The sequence below is a fragment of the Pithys albifrons genome, chromosome 21 (assembly GCF_047495875.1).
Source record: "Pithys albifrons albifrons isolate INPA30051 chromosome 21, PitAlb_v1, whole genome shotgun sequence".
Lineage (NCBI taxonomy): Eukaryota > Metazoa > Chordata > Aves > Passeriformes > Thamnophilidae > Pithys > Pithys albifrons.
In genome coordinates this window covers 8,587,082-8,602,377 of record NC_092478.1, presented here as the reverse complement: position 1 = coordinate 8,602,377, position 15,296 = coordinate 8,587,082, and the positions used below count along the sequence as shown (strand labels likewise).

The window sequence follows — 15,296 nt, the reverse complement described above, 5'->3', positions numbered from 1 at the left end:
GCATATCCTACAAGTGAAGAACTAATCTCTTTCAAATATAACACGTATTTAACCAGGCAGGAATTTATTTTTAAAATGTAGATGTTCAAATGCTACATTAGTAAATACAGCATAAAAATAAGGCTAAAATATGTTATGCATTAAACTTTATAAAAACAAAATAGAGGGCTATAAACTATTGTGTTGAGAGAAACACTGTGGTGTTTCTCTGGGTGCTTAATCTGCTCCTTCAACCTTTCCGAATTTGCAGGCGTGCTGATTTCGTTAGTGACTCTGGCAGAGCGAAAATGGATGCAATTGAACATCAGCTAATTAATTCCTAATGGGATTTTTTGCTTACTTTTTATTGCTCATCTGGTTATCTGCTTGTGAAAGCTCTAGAGTTGCACGTAATGACATTACTGGGATCTGGGGAGCTGTGAAGCTGCTGCTCCTGCGAAAGGCTGGCCGAGCATTTGGGTATCCTGCAGTGCTTAAAGTATTAAACAGGAGACAAGCCAAATATAAACATCAATTCTGCATAAAAGAGTCAATTGGAAGAGCCATAAAGAAGAAACTTTTAAAATCAGAGTAGTGTCCTTCAGGGAGGTTTCAGGGAAACTTTGTCTCCTTTCAGACATGTCACCCAACTTCCAAATACTTCCCTTAGCGTGGCCTGGGCTGTTTTCCTTAAGTATTGTCATAGCACTCAGTATGAAAGCTGCTCCTTTACTTTGAACATTTGAAGTATAGGGAAGTACAAGGCAGCTGACTGCTCAACATTATTTTTAATTTATATTGTTCACCATGTGGGCTTCTTGTTGCTTCGTACCACTGCAAGCATAGCCCTGCTATGGATGTGCTCTGTTTTTCTGGTACATACACTGTGCTTCTCCAGAAGTCACACCTGAGGGTCTGATACAATGAATTTTTATTAAAAAATACAATGCTGAACCTAACAATTGGATCACAAGCAAGGAGGTGAGGGCTGGATTCCCCTCCTGACATTGCAGCTGGCTCAGTTTCAAGGAAGGTAAGTCCATGTGCCTGTGAATCATTTCAGCCCCCAAGCAAAGTGTCTGGTCCTTCAGCTGCCCTCGAACCAGCAGGGGACAACCTGAATACCTGCAAAGCTCAGGTGTAATGCAATGACTACTGTTTTGAAATAAACTAATTGCAATAACTAGGGATACTCCAGGACAAACAGGCACTTCCAATCATTGGAGCAATCCATATTTTAACCGAAGGCTTGGTTTGGTTTTAACATATCAGTATCCTGTCCTCCCCACAGGCTCAGGCAGTGAGCACTCAGTCCTAAGCTGTGGCAGCTGTTGAAGTTTTGGGTGGCACTGCTGGTGCAGCTCAGAGGCTGTGCCAGCTCATTCAGCATTCAGGACCAGTTCACACTCACTTTTCCAGAAAATAACTGCAGCAATCTTCTGTACCTGCTGTGGGGAATGCCTGGCAGCTGGCACGGCTCAGCATGGAAATGCTGCTGCACATCCAGTCCAAGCATTTCCTTCTGTTCACCTCACAGACACACAGCCCATCCTCCTCTGCCTCGGGCTCCTCAAGAATCCCTCCCATTCAAAGGCTTTCGTTCAGCTGAGCTGAAAGATCTTCCTGTGCTTGACTAGAATCCAAAGTGGTACAAGTTGATGCTCCAACTTGCTTATTTCTGCATCTTCCTGATTCTCCTCTGCAGTGTTTTGGGCCAAGCCAGGGTTCCTCCTGGGACTTGGGGCTTTAATCCCTGGAGGGGAGTGGCCCCTCTGCTTTCTGCTTTTGTGGTGTGTTTGTCTGTTAGAGTGATAAATGCTGCTAGGAAAACTGCAAGCAGAGCCTCTGAGGCTTTCCTGCTTGCTTCATAAAAAGAATGATAAGAAAACTGCTTTCTGTGCCTTTATGTGGCCATTAATAAGAAACCAAATCTACAGGAAAATATTAATGGCCCCAAAATCTTAGTTTTAAGTGGGAAATATATATTTTTCTGACTGGCTAACGTAGTGATTCTCACACCTGTAAAATCTATTTATGGAGGCTGTTAATGCATTGATAGCACTTCTGCACTGGCATCAAGTTCACTGGGCTTGCCTGACTCAATTTAGGCAGGAAATTGATTCTTAGTTGTTGGGGATTTTTTTAAGCTGTTATCCATTAATACAGCAAGCCATGTCATTTTTTTTTAATAGTACAATTTCTGGAAACTCGCAGGCATCTTTGGTACTAAGATACTGGAAGTGAATGGAAGTATTCCTTTACATGGAAGATTTTTGAAAATTAACCTCCCCTTTCTGTAGTTTTAGCAACTACTCACCCCACTGATGGGAAATCAAATCAGGGCCATGACTCACGCCTGTGGAACAGTGAATATTTAAACAAATATATTGTAGCTCACCAAAAGAAAACCACTAAATATTTACAGCATCCCAAATCTCAGGCAGTTTATGAAATTTCCTACTTGGTGACAGATGCCTTATGCCTCCTACTGCTTAGGCCGTGTAGTTACACGTACTCAGCCTTTCTTTGCATAGATTTGTAGCTGTATATGAAATATGTGTATAAACAGGCTGCAGGTTCAGTAAAAGGTTTTAAAGCACCATGTGTGTTTTCCTGGGAAAGGCTGGCTATTCTCTCCAGCTCCCCTGCCCTCGTGGTGGGTGTTTGGAGGGGTGATGATGGAATCAGGCTCTCCCAGGCTGCTCCCCCAGGCTGCTCCCACTGTCGCTGATCATGGAATCATAGAACGGATTGGGTTGGAAAAGACCTCTGAGATCATCAAGTCCAACCCTTGGTCCAACTCCAGTCCCTTTACCAGATCATGGCACTCAGTGCCACGGCCAAGCTCAGGTTAAAAACCTCCAGGGATGGGGAATCCACCCCCTCTCTGGGCAGCCCATTCCAATCCCTGAGCACTCTCTCTGCAAAGAAGTTTTTTCTCATCTCCAACTTCAATTTCCCCTGGCAGAGCTTGAGCCCATCGTGCCCCCTTGTCCTATTGCTGAGTGCCTGGGAGAAGAGACCAACCCCCACCTGGCCAGAACTTCCCTTCAGGGACTTCCAGACAGTGCTGAGGTCACCTCTGAGCCTCCTCTTCTCCAGGCTGAACACCCCCAGCTCCCTCAGCCTCTCCCCACAGCACTTGTGCTCCAGTCCCTTCTCCAGCCTCGTTGCTCTTCTCTGGCCCCGCTCCAGCCCCTCAATCTCTTTCCTGAACTGAGGGGCCCAGAACTGAACACAACACTCAAGGTGTGGCCTCCCCAAGGCAGAGTCCAGGGGAAGGGTCACTGCCCTGGGCCTGCTGGCCACGCTAGTTTGGATCCAGGCCAGGATCCCATTGGCCTTTTTGGCCACCTGGGCACACTGTTGGCTCCTGTTGAGCTTCCTGTCCCTCAGTCCCCCCAGGTCCCTTTCTGATGGGCTCATTCCACAGCCTCAGCAGCAGGGCATGGTTAGTGCTGCTGCTCTGCTGCAGCCAGAAGGTCCCCAAAGCCCTGTGTGTGGATAAAAGCAATAGTGACACAGGGCAAAAGACAAGGAAAACGGCAACAGCAGTGATGGGATGTAAATAATTCATCCAGACTGAAAAGTGAGTGTGATATTTTTGGACAACAGCTGAGGGAAAGGGGATTACTTGTTGTTAATGACAAGTGGAGGTTGTCATTAATTTTGTTATGATAAAACCTGACTAGCCAGCCAAAATTAGAGCCCAGTGGGAGTGGCTGGCCTGGGCTACACACAAAGATAACATTCTGAGAGCTCCTCACTGGAATATCAGGATGGAGAGGAGCAATGTTCTCCTGGGTAACCTGCCCTTGCTGCTGCAGGAGGCCAGGAGGGCGCTGGGCTGGGAGGTGCCCCTGGCAGCAGATGATGATGTTCTGAAAGGGCATCATCCCCAGGCAAATCTTGGTGCACTTTTTTACTTCAAATGCAGCTACACAGAGAAATTCCTCTAGATTTCCCCATGGAACCAGTTTGTTGCCCAAAGTTCATCATTTGTACAGACCTGCCATATAGGCTGCTAAGGAAGCCTTGTGAAATGGTATTGTGGATTCTGCAGGCTTAACATGGACAAGGAAAGGGAATTAGACCTGAGCCTTGCCCTTGTAAGCAAAATGTGATCAGAATTGGGAATTATTCTTTAAAACAGGTTAAAAAAAAGCAACTTAATTTGCTCTGAGGCATCAGTATTCTTTCAACGTTTGCTTTGTCTTGTATCCTCGAGCAGGTGTGCCTTATAGACAAGATTTTTTTGGTTCAGATTAGAGATGGAATCATTGACATTTTTATTAAGGAATGGTAATTAAACAGACAAATACAAATTGAATCAGAGGATTGCAATCAGAGTACCAGCTTGGAAAAAATCCCTGGCCTTCTTGCTGTGAGTTGTGAAGCAGCCAGACTGAGCTGGAGTGGCCAGGGGGATGGGGAAGCAGTGCCAAGCAGCCCTGGCTGTGGCAGATCCTCGCCAGTTGTCAGCCTGTGTCCCTGGAAAATGCTCATTCAGAGATAAGCAACCAGCCAGTTTGGCCTTTGGTTCATCCATGTGTTTAAAGTAGTTCACAATTAATACTATTTGAGTATTCAAACACTAATTGACCACCTGAAACCCACATGCAAATGCTGAGCAGAGGATGAGCCCTTACCCGAAGGAACCTGCGACAAACCAGAAATTACAGTCAAGCTGTGGAAGCAGCTCAGCAGTCTTAGTTCTGACACAGCCAAGGATGAGATCCCAGTGTCCAAACTGGGAATCATCTCCTGGAGCTCTTCAGGACTGCTACATTTTGGATCATTTTTCTGTGCAACAGGGCTGCTTTTAAGCACCTGTAGCTCTTCTGGAGGAGACCTTCACACCTGCACCCACCATCCCTCCAAAAAGTGGTCTTTATTTTCCATTTCTTAAGCAACATGTCCAAGGGTGACATAGGAGGCTGTTCCTGGTGTGCCAGTATGTGCTGAGCTGAGGGGAGGTGGGACCAGCTCAGGGCATCCCTGGTGTCACTGTCAGCAGCACTGGGAGGCCTCTGAAGGAGGAGGAGGTTGTTGTCTGTCACTGTCCTTGTCACAGGAATATTAAAATCTCTGGCAGCTGTGATCTGGTGAATAATTCAGTGAAACCCATCATTGATAAAAGAAAGGTTTTGAAAGGTTCTTTGGGTGGAATTGGAAGTGCCTGCCTCCTGAGAAATGAGTATATTAAAATCTGACTTTGTGCTATGAAAGATCAAGCTTGTATTTAGCCTTTAAATATTTTTAATGTAATGTCATAATTATTCTCTGTGACTCCAGTTACCAAGGCCCAGCCTTGCAGTCAGACTGAAGCATCTGTGGTTCTGTGAGGATCTTGACGAGCAAATTCAGCAGCAGAAGGGATGCAGGCTCTGAGATGTGTCATTTCCCTGCCAGTACAGGTGGTTAAATAAGGTAATTTATCTTTTTCCTGAAGTTGGCTGAACCATGCGTTTAATTTATTTATATTATTGACTGTGTGGAGGAACTACCCTGGTGTGAAATGTCATCATCAGGTGCTTTCTTCCACAGAAATACAGGCTCTGTGTTCATGCAAACTGCTTCCTCTGATGTATTTTTCAACAGCTGCCTAAACCAAAAAGCAAAATATATGCTCAGACTTGAACTTAAGTGAAAGGTGGCTGAGGGTCCCTCAGCTCCTCCTGAGGTCTGGTGGATGTGGAAATGATGGGGCTTGTAGGGCTTCCAGATTTCCCAAGAGCAGGCTCTGAACTGGGAGTGAAAACACAGCCTAAGGATTTATTTTCTCTTCCTTTCTCTTTTTCTCCTTCCCTTCCTGTCACATGGTAAATTTACCCACAGCATCACTGGACACTTAGACAGTAATGAGCCTGAATTTCTGTGTTCTCAGGCTAATGCAAATGAATAATTGTGTTCCTGTGACTTTCTGTTGACTCACTGTAGGATCACAGGTTGCCTCTTCACAAGACCAAATTTTGTTGCTGTTACCAGCAAATGTGTTACTGGAATTGCTCAGCAGATTTGGGCCCTTCAGGTTTTAAAAGTGCCAAGTTCCCCGTGGCTGGCCCAGGCCTGGCAGGTCATCTTTTGTTCTTGCTTGGAACTGATTTTTAACCCTCACAAAGATCATTTTTGTGCTGGAGTTCAGCTTTGCGTTAATTTTTAATTTTTTTTTTTACTTCATAGTTTTGTTTTTGGGTTTTTGTTTGGTTTCTTTATAGTTTTTGGATGGTTTAGTTTGTTTGTGTAGGTTTGTGTTTTGGCGTTTTGTTGAGGTTTTTGTTTTCATTGAGGTTGTTTCTTTGGTTTGTTTCTGTTTTGAGGGTGGGGTTTCTTGTTATTGTTTTGGAGAATTTCTTATTTGGGTTTTTTGGGTTTGTTTTGGGATGGCCTTTCCTTGTTTATAGTTTGGTCCCGGGTTCTTACTCTGGGACAAACATGTGGCAGTGCCCACAGCCCTGCTCTGATCCCAGCGAACATCTGGTGGTGCCCAGAGTCCCGCACAGGTCCTGGTGCACATCTGGCTGTGCCCAAATCCCCACTCTGCTCCTGGCACACATCTGGCTGTGCCCACATCCCCTCTGGCCTCTCCCAGTGCACATCTGGCTGTGCCCACAGCCCAGACAGCTACTCCCAGTACACACACATTTGTTCCCAGAGCCCCACTCTGCTCCCGGTGCACATCTGGTCGACACATCTGGCAGTGCCCACATCCCCTCTGGCTGGACTCAGGGCACATCTGGCTGTGCCCGTAGCCCAGACGGCCACTCCCAGTACACACACACATTTATTTGTACCCAGAGCCCCACTCTGCTCCCGGCACACATCTGGTCGACACATCTGGCAGTGCCCACATCCCCACTCGCTCCCGGTGCACACCAGGCAGTGCCCACATCCCCGCTGGCTCCCGAGGCACACCAGGCAGTGCCCACATCCCCGCTGGCTCCCAGTGCACATCGGGCAGTGCCCACATCCCCGTTGGCTCCCGGCGCACACCGGGCAGTGCCCACATCCCCGCTGGCTCCCGGCGCACACCGGGCAGTGCCCACATCCCCGCTGGCTCTCGGCGCTCCGCTCGGTGCCCGTGGCCGGCAGGGGACGCGCAGGGGCCGCGCGGGGGGCGGGCGGGGGCGGTCCAGGTGCGCTCCGTTTCCGCCTCGTCCCGCCGGGGCAGCGGCTCCGCGGAGCGGCCGCGACCGGAGCGCAGGTGGGTACGCGGGGGCAGCTTGGCTTAGCTTAGTTTAGTTTAGCTTACCTTGGCTTAGTTTATTTCGGCTCTGCGTTGTTCGGCTCAGGTGGGCGCGGCTCAGTCGGGGGTGCACGGGCGCTCCGGGCGGAGTTTGAGCAGAGTTTGATCGGAGTTTGGAGCAGAGTTTGAGCAGAGTTTCAGCGCTTGGCACGTCCCGGCGGTCAGGGCACCTGAAAGGAAAGCGCCCCTGGGTACGGGCGGGCAGGGACCGGGGGGCTTTGGGGCGGGCCTGGGCTCTCAGAGCCTGAGCTCTACAGGTGGGAGAGCACCCCGGGAACAGCCGGGTAAGCTGCTGCTCGCCTGGATGTGTCCTGTGCAGCCTGCTCAGGGGGTTGGGTGGTCTCCAGAGGTCCCTTCCCATCCAGCCATTCTGTGGGTTTAGGTGGAATTCAGCCTCCTGAAGGGAACTGGCTGGAAGTGGCAAAGGTGTGGAGGGAAACAAGCCAGAAGTGGGAGGTTGAAAGCCACATGCTCCATGGAAAAAATTGGCAGCCACGTTGAGCTTTTGAGAGCTGCTCCTGGGCTCGTGCATGTCGCGTGGTGGGGACAGCCACCTGCACATGATGGTGGCTGGATTGTCACTGTTCTTGAGCACTGTGCCATGGGATGATGGTGCTGTTGGATGTGCCTGTAACAATGATATGCTGTGCCCACCCTCAGGGCTTTTGTTCTGCTTCACATTGGGTCAGATATTCCATGATCAAAAACCATGGCTTTCTTTTTGCTTGTACTACCAAAGGATGGTAAAGGTCTTGTCAAGACCATATTTTTGTTCTCATTCAAACCCTTCCTCGGATGCCTAAACCCAGTACTATTCCTTAAGGATGCTGAGAAAGGCTGTTTCATCCCTCAGGTGTGTTGGCAGGCCTGTGGCTCAGAGCTGTGCTGGATAGTGAGTTTTTGGCAGGCCTGAGGTCAGGCTGCTCAGCAGAGTTTCTCCACTGGCCATGAGCTGTGCTTTTCCTGGTTCACTTGAGGTTACCCATGAAACAGCCTGGCATGTGGTCCTTCTGCAAGGGATTCCTTGACAAACACTGGCCTGTGCTCAGTGCTTCTCTGATATGTCCAATTCTTTCTAAGAAACCTGATGCTTCTCAGGAGGCTGGGAGGTGCAGTTTGCACGAGCCGACCTTCAGCTAAGGCCTCCTGAGCTTTTTAGCATATCAGAATAGTGAAATGAGTTTCTCTAATTGGCCATTTAGATGCTAATTTGCTTCTCCTAGGCCTGTGCCAGATCAACCTGCCCCAGTATGTGAGTCAGAAAGAGCCTGCTGTCTTCATGAATTATTCACTTTGCATAACGCACCTGCCTGGCTGCGGATCAGGAGGAAATAAGTCCAAAGTCTGATAAATAAAGATACACCTTGGCAGGTGGAACAATGCTGGCTTTTCTCTTCAGCATTGTAGGGTGCTGGGGTGCTGGAAGACAGATTTTCTGGGGCAAAAAGTGGGTTTTTAAAGCTTATCATATATCAAGTAGCCACACTAACAAGTGCCTCTCATTAATAAAGGATTTTTGTTACTGTATGTCACCTTTCCTGTGGAGCTGATTTTATCTTCCCACTTAGAGGACTAAGGGCATTGTACTTTATGAGCTCTTTATAAGCTCCATCTTAAAAGCAGTTTGGCTTCTTGTCTGTGCTGCCAGGATTGGGAAGCAACTCTGGTGCATGGGAACCTTCTTTGTTTTCCCCTCAAACCTCATCCTCCCTTGCTCCTTTGCCAGCTTGGCCTTACATGGTAACAACACCTCCCAGCTGCCGAGTGCTGTAGCCAGTTGGTGTTTCATCTGGCTAGGGCCAACAGGAATTGAATGAATGAGGCTTTGAATGAGGTTGTGCCAGTTTTCCTGGCGCTGATACTGCTTAGATGGAGCTTTCATGATGAGACAGACTGGAAAAAGTCTGTCTGGTTGGGTTCTTAAGTTGTTGTCCCAAAGTTTGCCAAGGCTTTGTGGTGTTTATTTGGACATGGTGTTTTGGCCCAAGCTGCAGGTCAAGTGTGATCATATTGGATTCCTTGTGTTGCTTGGCTCTCCCTCTGCTGCTGAGGGTTTGTGCTGTTGTGGGGCTTTGTAAAAAATGGCAAAAGGCTGTTCCTCAGCTGTGCCCCTGTGCCCAGGAGTCTCCCTACCTGAAAGCAGCAGGCAGGAGATTATGGGCATCATCTGACTCCACGGATCTTGTGCTTCCTGCTTGCTTAACCCTTATAAAATCATAGAATCAGTTGGGTTGGAAAAGACCTCCGAGATCATCAAGTCCAACCCTTGGTCCAACTCCAGTCCCTTTACCAGATCATGGCCACAGCCAGTCTCAGTTTAAAAACCTCCAGGGATGGGGAATCCACCCCCTCTCTGGGCAGCCCATTCCAATGCCTGAGCACTCTCTCCGCAAAGAATTTTTTTCTGATCTCCAATTTCAATTTCCCCTGGCAGAGCTTGAGCCCATCGTGCCCCCTTGTCCTATTGCTGAGTGCCTGGGAGAAGAGACCAACCCCCACCTGGCCAGAACTTCCCTTCAGGGAGTTCCAGACAGTGCTGAGGTCACCTCTGAGCCTCCTCTTCTCCAGGCTGAACACCCCCAGCTCTCCAATTTTATAGCATTTTATTGATGCTTTCGGCAGCCTCCTGTGCCGCTGAAGGGGCCGGCAGACTGCTCGATGTAGGTGTGAATGGGCAGTTCAAAGCGACTTGTGTGTGAGAAGCGCTTGTACAAAGCCCTGAGTCAGCCACTCTTGTACAGCCACAGTGACCGCCCTGCTCTGGCTCCCTGACTTGGCCAGAGCTTCAAAGTCAAGTGCGCGTTTTCTGCCACACCTCGAGGGTTATTCTACCCCTTCAAAACAGCGCTGTGCTTTGAGATACAACTGTGTCTCCGTACAGGGGATGCGTAAAACACGACGGCAAGGCTCGTGTGTGGAGCAAACAGCCTTTGGTGCCCGCTCGACCCGACGTGTGTGAGAAGCGGGGATGGCGGGGGCGGGAGGCAGGGCTGGCTCAACCTTATCGATCTCCGCCAGTCGTTCCTCCTCTGTCATAGCAACACGAGCAAACACTCACTTAGTTGCCACGGTTCCCTGGGGATAATGGGGTCTGGTGTGCGGAGCAGAGTAATTACAGCGCTGCTGCTTTGAGCGAGCAGCCGCTAAAAGGGAAACCAGCCAGCAGGTGCCTGGTGCGAACTGGGACTGCTGGGGAGGCGACGCCCGGGAAACAGGAGAGGTAATTACACCGGCACAGCTCGGCTTGGGAATTGGCAACTTGGCTCTGGCCAAATGTTTAATTTTGACTTTTTTAAATGAAGTATTTAAAAAAATTGCCTAATTAATTTCCCATGAAACCAAATTAATACAGACACGAGCTGTTCAGCTGAAATAAGCAGGCAAATGAAAGCTGACTGGAGAGCTCCTCGTGGGCCTGTACGGGATATTTCTGTATTTGCAGGGCTCTGAGGAATGAATGCTTGGTGGGCACCTGGAGCCAGCCCAGCTGCAGGGGCTGCTGCAGGCTGTGCTGTCGCTGTGTCAGGAGGTGTTTCTGCTGCAGTGACTGCCTCGATGTCAACAGGGCCCTTCAGTTTTAACTGTGATGTAGTCAAGGTAAAGTCAAACTGTGTTTGAGATGGGGAAGGGACGTGGTGTATGTAGTGAAATGATGCTTCAAGTACATGAGCTGGAGAAGCAAGCTGATGAATTTGGGACAGAAAAATGTTAAGGGTGGCTCACAGAGTGCATGAGCCAGGAGTCCCTGGAGTCTGGGAGGGTGTTCTGGATAAATATTGCTGTGTTGTGCTCTACTCTTACACTCTTGTGTATCTGCTCTGTAACTGCTCAGATGGGAGGTACTGTGCTCAGTGGGCCTTTGGCAGGGCCTGCCGTGACTGTGTTTTGTTATTGGGGTAAAGATTCATGGTGTTCATGTTGCTGTTCTGCTAAGAAAGATAGCCTTCTTTCACAGAAGAGCCTGAAATTCTTTGAAGTACATCATGTCAGAGAGCCGTGTTTGCGTTTCCTTGTTCCCATCGCTCAGATCCCACTGGAAGACTTTTCCCTCACAGACTGAGGTTGTGTTCTCAGGTGCCTTGTTCTGTGGCTGAAGATACAAGTCCTGTTATGGGGAGAGCAGGAGCAGAGCTGTGTCAGAGCTGCAGGCAGGGATGTGCTCAGTTCTGCATCCTCCCAGCTGCCCCTGGCCGCACGGGAAGGGTTGGCTCACTGCGGGGCACCACTCCCCTGTGTTTCTGTGTCAGGGGCAGCCAGGTGGATTCAGATTTAATGAGGTTTTGTTTCACATGGCTTCCTCCATCATAGGAAAGGAACAAACAGGTGGAGTGGTTTTAAAGCAGGTCTTAGAATTTCGATAGGAGCTCTCTTTTAATTCTGAATTCAAGTAAAAAGCAGAATCTTGGAGTGTGAAGTTTTCTTTCTGTAACACTAAGTAGTTGTGCCGCCCTTTTTTTCTGTAGGCAGTGTACTTGCAGGTGGGCCAGGAGCTGCACAATTCTCTTGCTCTCTTACTGGCTGCATCTACCCTTTGTTAGGTTTGTTGGGAGGAGGACAGGGAAGGGAGGGCTCGGTGAGGTAGGTGCTAACTGGAGTATTTTTTAGAGAGCATGAAAGAGACTGCAAGAGAGGGATGTTTCAGCACAGCCCATGGAAATGATTCCCCAAGCTGGCGTGGTTTTGCTATCTTGCTGTTTCTGATTTCACTGTACTTTTTGTCCTGTATGGAGATAAGGCTGTTTCACGCTTTCCAGATACTGGTACCCTTCTTCTGGCATCATTTCCACGCACATGAGAGATAGTCCTTTCCCTCCAGTCCTGCTTCTGCCCCAGCAGACTCTGTCCTGTTCTCATTTCCTTCTCTGAGGTGGTTGTGTCAAGCCCCACCAGGCTTTTTGCAGAGGCAAAGGTACAAAGCCAACTGCAATGCCAGCTTAGGTGAGAGGAAGCAGCACGTCCCAATGCCGCCAGAAGAAAGTGCCCATGGAAATATTTTAGGGTATAATCTCTGAGGACTGTTTTGGGATATGATGGCTCTTTAGGCTGTGTTTTGTATTCTTTCTCTTTGTGCAGATGCTGCTCAGGGAATGGTGGAGAACAGAAAGCGTATGCTGAGTAACAAGAGGCAGAAGAGCATGACATTGCTTGTTTTTGTTCAGTCGCGCTGAGCAAAGCTCACTGTGCTGTGAGGCTGGAGAATGCATCTAGGTCTCTCCTGAGAAAAATGCTCAGCTGATGTGCTCCATTCTGACTCGCCTTCAGCTCTGTTAGAGCAGATAAAGCTCTGCTGAGGAGTGGCAGATGTTTTCTGCACAGCTTTCCACCCTGAAAGCACAGGGGCTGGCAGAGCAAACTCCTCTGCCCTGACTGTGATGTGGGGCTCAGCTCCAGCTTTTATGCTAAACATCCATCCCACAGCCACCAAGTGCTGCTCATGGTGTGGCTGTGTGCACTGAGCCTCGCCAGTGGACACAGGGTGTGGGCTGTGCAGTTCTTCAGGTGTGTGTGAGTGGGAGGGAGGAACACATTGTGTAGGTGAAGAGTAATTTAATATATGCAGATGTGTGGGGGCTACATGTGCATATAATCCTGTAACCACACATCACAAGCTTAGAAAATCTCTGGAAAATCCCAGTTCAGCCATTCTGTGTGAAATTGTAGCTTCTCTTCTTCTAACCCTGGTCTGGGGGCGGGAGATGCTGTATTCCTTTGCTCTTCAGGCTTGATTGCTCCCCTGGGTGTGAGCTGCTGTGGGATGTGTGTGGGGAGGGACCGTGTTCGCTCCTCACCTGAGATCGTGAAGAAGATGAAAAGAGCATGAGGCATTCTAAGACCAAATGGAAATGCAAGCATGCCCACGGCATGTGTGGCACTGAGCAGAGTAGGGAAAGCAGTTGGTAAATTGAGGGCTTCAAGAATTTCTTCTAGGGATGATCTTTTTAAAAAGTAATCACCTTAACTTATGTAGTAAAGGTTTAAAAAATTGTGAGTGACTGTTCTGTCTGTTCTTCCTGTTTCAACCCTCTTTCCTGCAGCTTCCTCTCCCCTCCATGCCTCACTTTGCTCTACAGTTCAGGTTGTGTTGAGCCTTCACCCTTTTCATAAATCTGCCCCTTTGCACTGAAAGAAATCTGTGCTCCCTGTGGAATTGCCCCTCTTCTCTCCTGCCTGTTGTAAACACTCAGTTTTCAGACTCCAAAAAATGGGATGGTCAGAGAGGAGGGAAGTGGTTTGGCTCTCTGTGTTCTCTGACACAGGTGAGTGTTTCTGTGCTGGGGTGAGTGTGGCATGTGTGGCTCAGCCCAGGGAGGGGAGGTGCATGTGCACAAGCCATGTGTGTGCCTGTGTGTGACAGGGCCAAGGTCACCAGCCTGTGATGCCTCCGTGCCTGGCACAGCAACAGAGAGCTCTGTGTGTGTCAGCAGAGAGAGCAGGGGTGGGTGCAGCACTGAACCACAGGCACTGCTGGGGAACTCTGCTGTGGATTGAGCCTGGAACAAGTGTTTGCTCGGGAACTACAGCACAGCTGGCAGGTGATGCACCTTGCCTGCCATTGTATCTGATTTCTGTTTGCCTACCAGCATTAAACACGTTATCTCTGCCCAGCAAGTATGGTTTCAAAGCTGGCAAGTGTGTGTTCTGGGGAAGGTAAGTATTAATAACTGGAAATTTATGCATTAGGGCTTGTGAGAGACTTGCTCTGCTGGAGAGCAAATCCAGCTGGTTAAAAGCTTGGTACATCAAGTCTAGTTTTGCATCCATTGAAATCTTTTGGCTGTGCCTGTCCCCTGGTGCTTTCTGTTCATCCAAGACACTGGTAGGACTCAGACCTGCTTAGTGCAAAGTCTCTTTTGGGAATGTTTCTCCCACGAGCACATGGAAGTTGCTCTTGCTACCTTTGCTGATCAGTTCAGTGAAATAGTCACTGAACACAAGGAATCACTGATGTGACCATGCCAGGGACAGGAGCCACAGAAGATCTGCTGCAAGAGGTGCTGTCTTAAGCATCAGGGAATGCAAACAAGCTGCTATTGTAGGCTCTAGTTATAAATATCAGGCTATTATGGAGGCAGTTTTAATGAACGAAATGACTTGCCACTATTCATACTGATTGTAGCGTGGGTTTTTGTTTGTTACCCCATTAAGAGGTAAAAAAAAAGGCAACTGTAGCTTCTTTGTGTCCTTTTAGCGTGGCTTTCTCTGTCAGAACTGCAGCGTTGGGGCTCTGGAGGTGGGCAGGCAGAGATTATTCTTACAGACAAGGCTTTTCTCTAGTTTGAAATGAAAAATCAGAACTGACAGAGAGTGTCTGGCTTTTTTTTGAGAGTACCATAAAATCTAAACTTCCAGGCTTGCCTTCAAGGTATTTCAAGGTATTTATTACCTTATATTTTATAAGGATAATGGTATATTTTTATGGCTGTCTGTGGGGGAGTCTGTCTCCTTCTCTGGTGTGAGATGCCAGCAGATCACCCACGCTTGGTTTGCTGGAAGAGTGGCCCTTTGGGATGGTTATTGAGGCTCTGCCAAGGGCTGCCCTGTGCTGTCTCAAGGGTGGAGTGACAGCTGTGCTCAGTGGTGGTGTTTGCTCCTTCTAGGTGTGATCCCGTGCCATGGCTGACATGATTTTTGGGAGCGGGACGGGCCAGTGGGTTTGCCCCAACGACCGGCAGCTGGCACTGCGAGCCAAGTGAGTCCTTGTCACCCTCCTCCTCTCTCCTTCCAGCCTCAGCAATGGCCTGAATCCTTTCCTGGGGTCTGTGTGGAGCACTGCTCTGCTGGCCTCATGCAGAGCCCATGTGGCAGGCAGGGGTTTGCCTGTGACACAGGCCCCTCTGTGCCCTGTGTGGTGGCACAGGAGCCTGCTGAGCTGGGGCTCAGAGCTGCCAGCCTGCAGTGGAATCTGCAGCGTGGCTGGTGGGGGGAGCCCACCCCACCAGCCCTCCCCTGGCTGAAAGGAAGGGCTTAGAGGCAGGCTGGTGTCTCTGCAGCACCCTAAATGTATTTGATAGCATCCCCCAGCTGCCAGCAGCACTCTTTTGTTTTAGGAACTTGTCATTTGATCTCATTT

The 15,296-nt window shown here is 49.0% G+C and overlaps 1 protein-coding gene across 1 annotated transcript in view; it reads left to right on the top strand.

The window, feature by feature from the left end:
* Positions 1–7,134: 7,134 nt before the first annotated feature.
* The window catches only part of RPH3AL (rabphilin 3A like (without C2 domains)), a 39,542-nt gene continuing 31,380 nt past the window's right edge, over positions 7,135–15,296 (top strand). The window contains exons 1-2 of the mRNA XM_071575147.1: positions 7,135–7,183; positions 14,824–14,915. Coding sequence (XP_071431248.1) covers positions 14,839–14,915 — 77 coding nt within the window. The 5' untranslated portion in view covers positions 7,135–7,183; positions 14,824–14,838. The remainder of the gene's footprint in view (positions 7,184–14,823; positions 14,916–15,296) is intronic.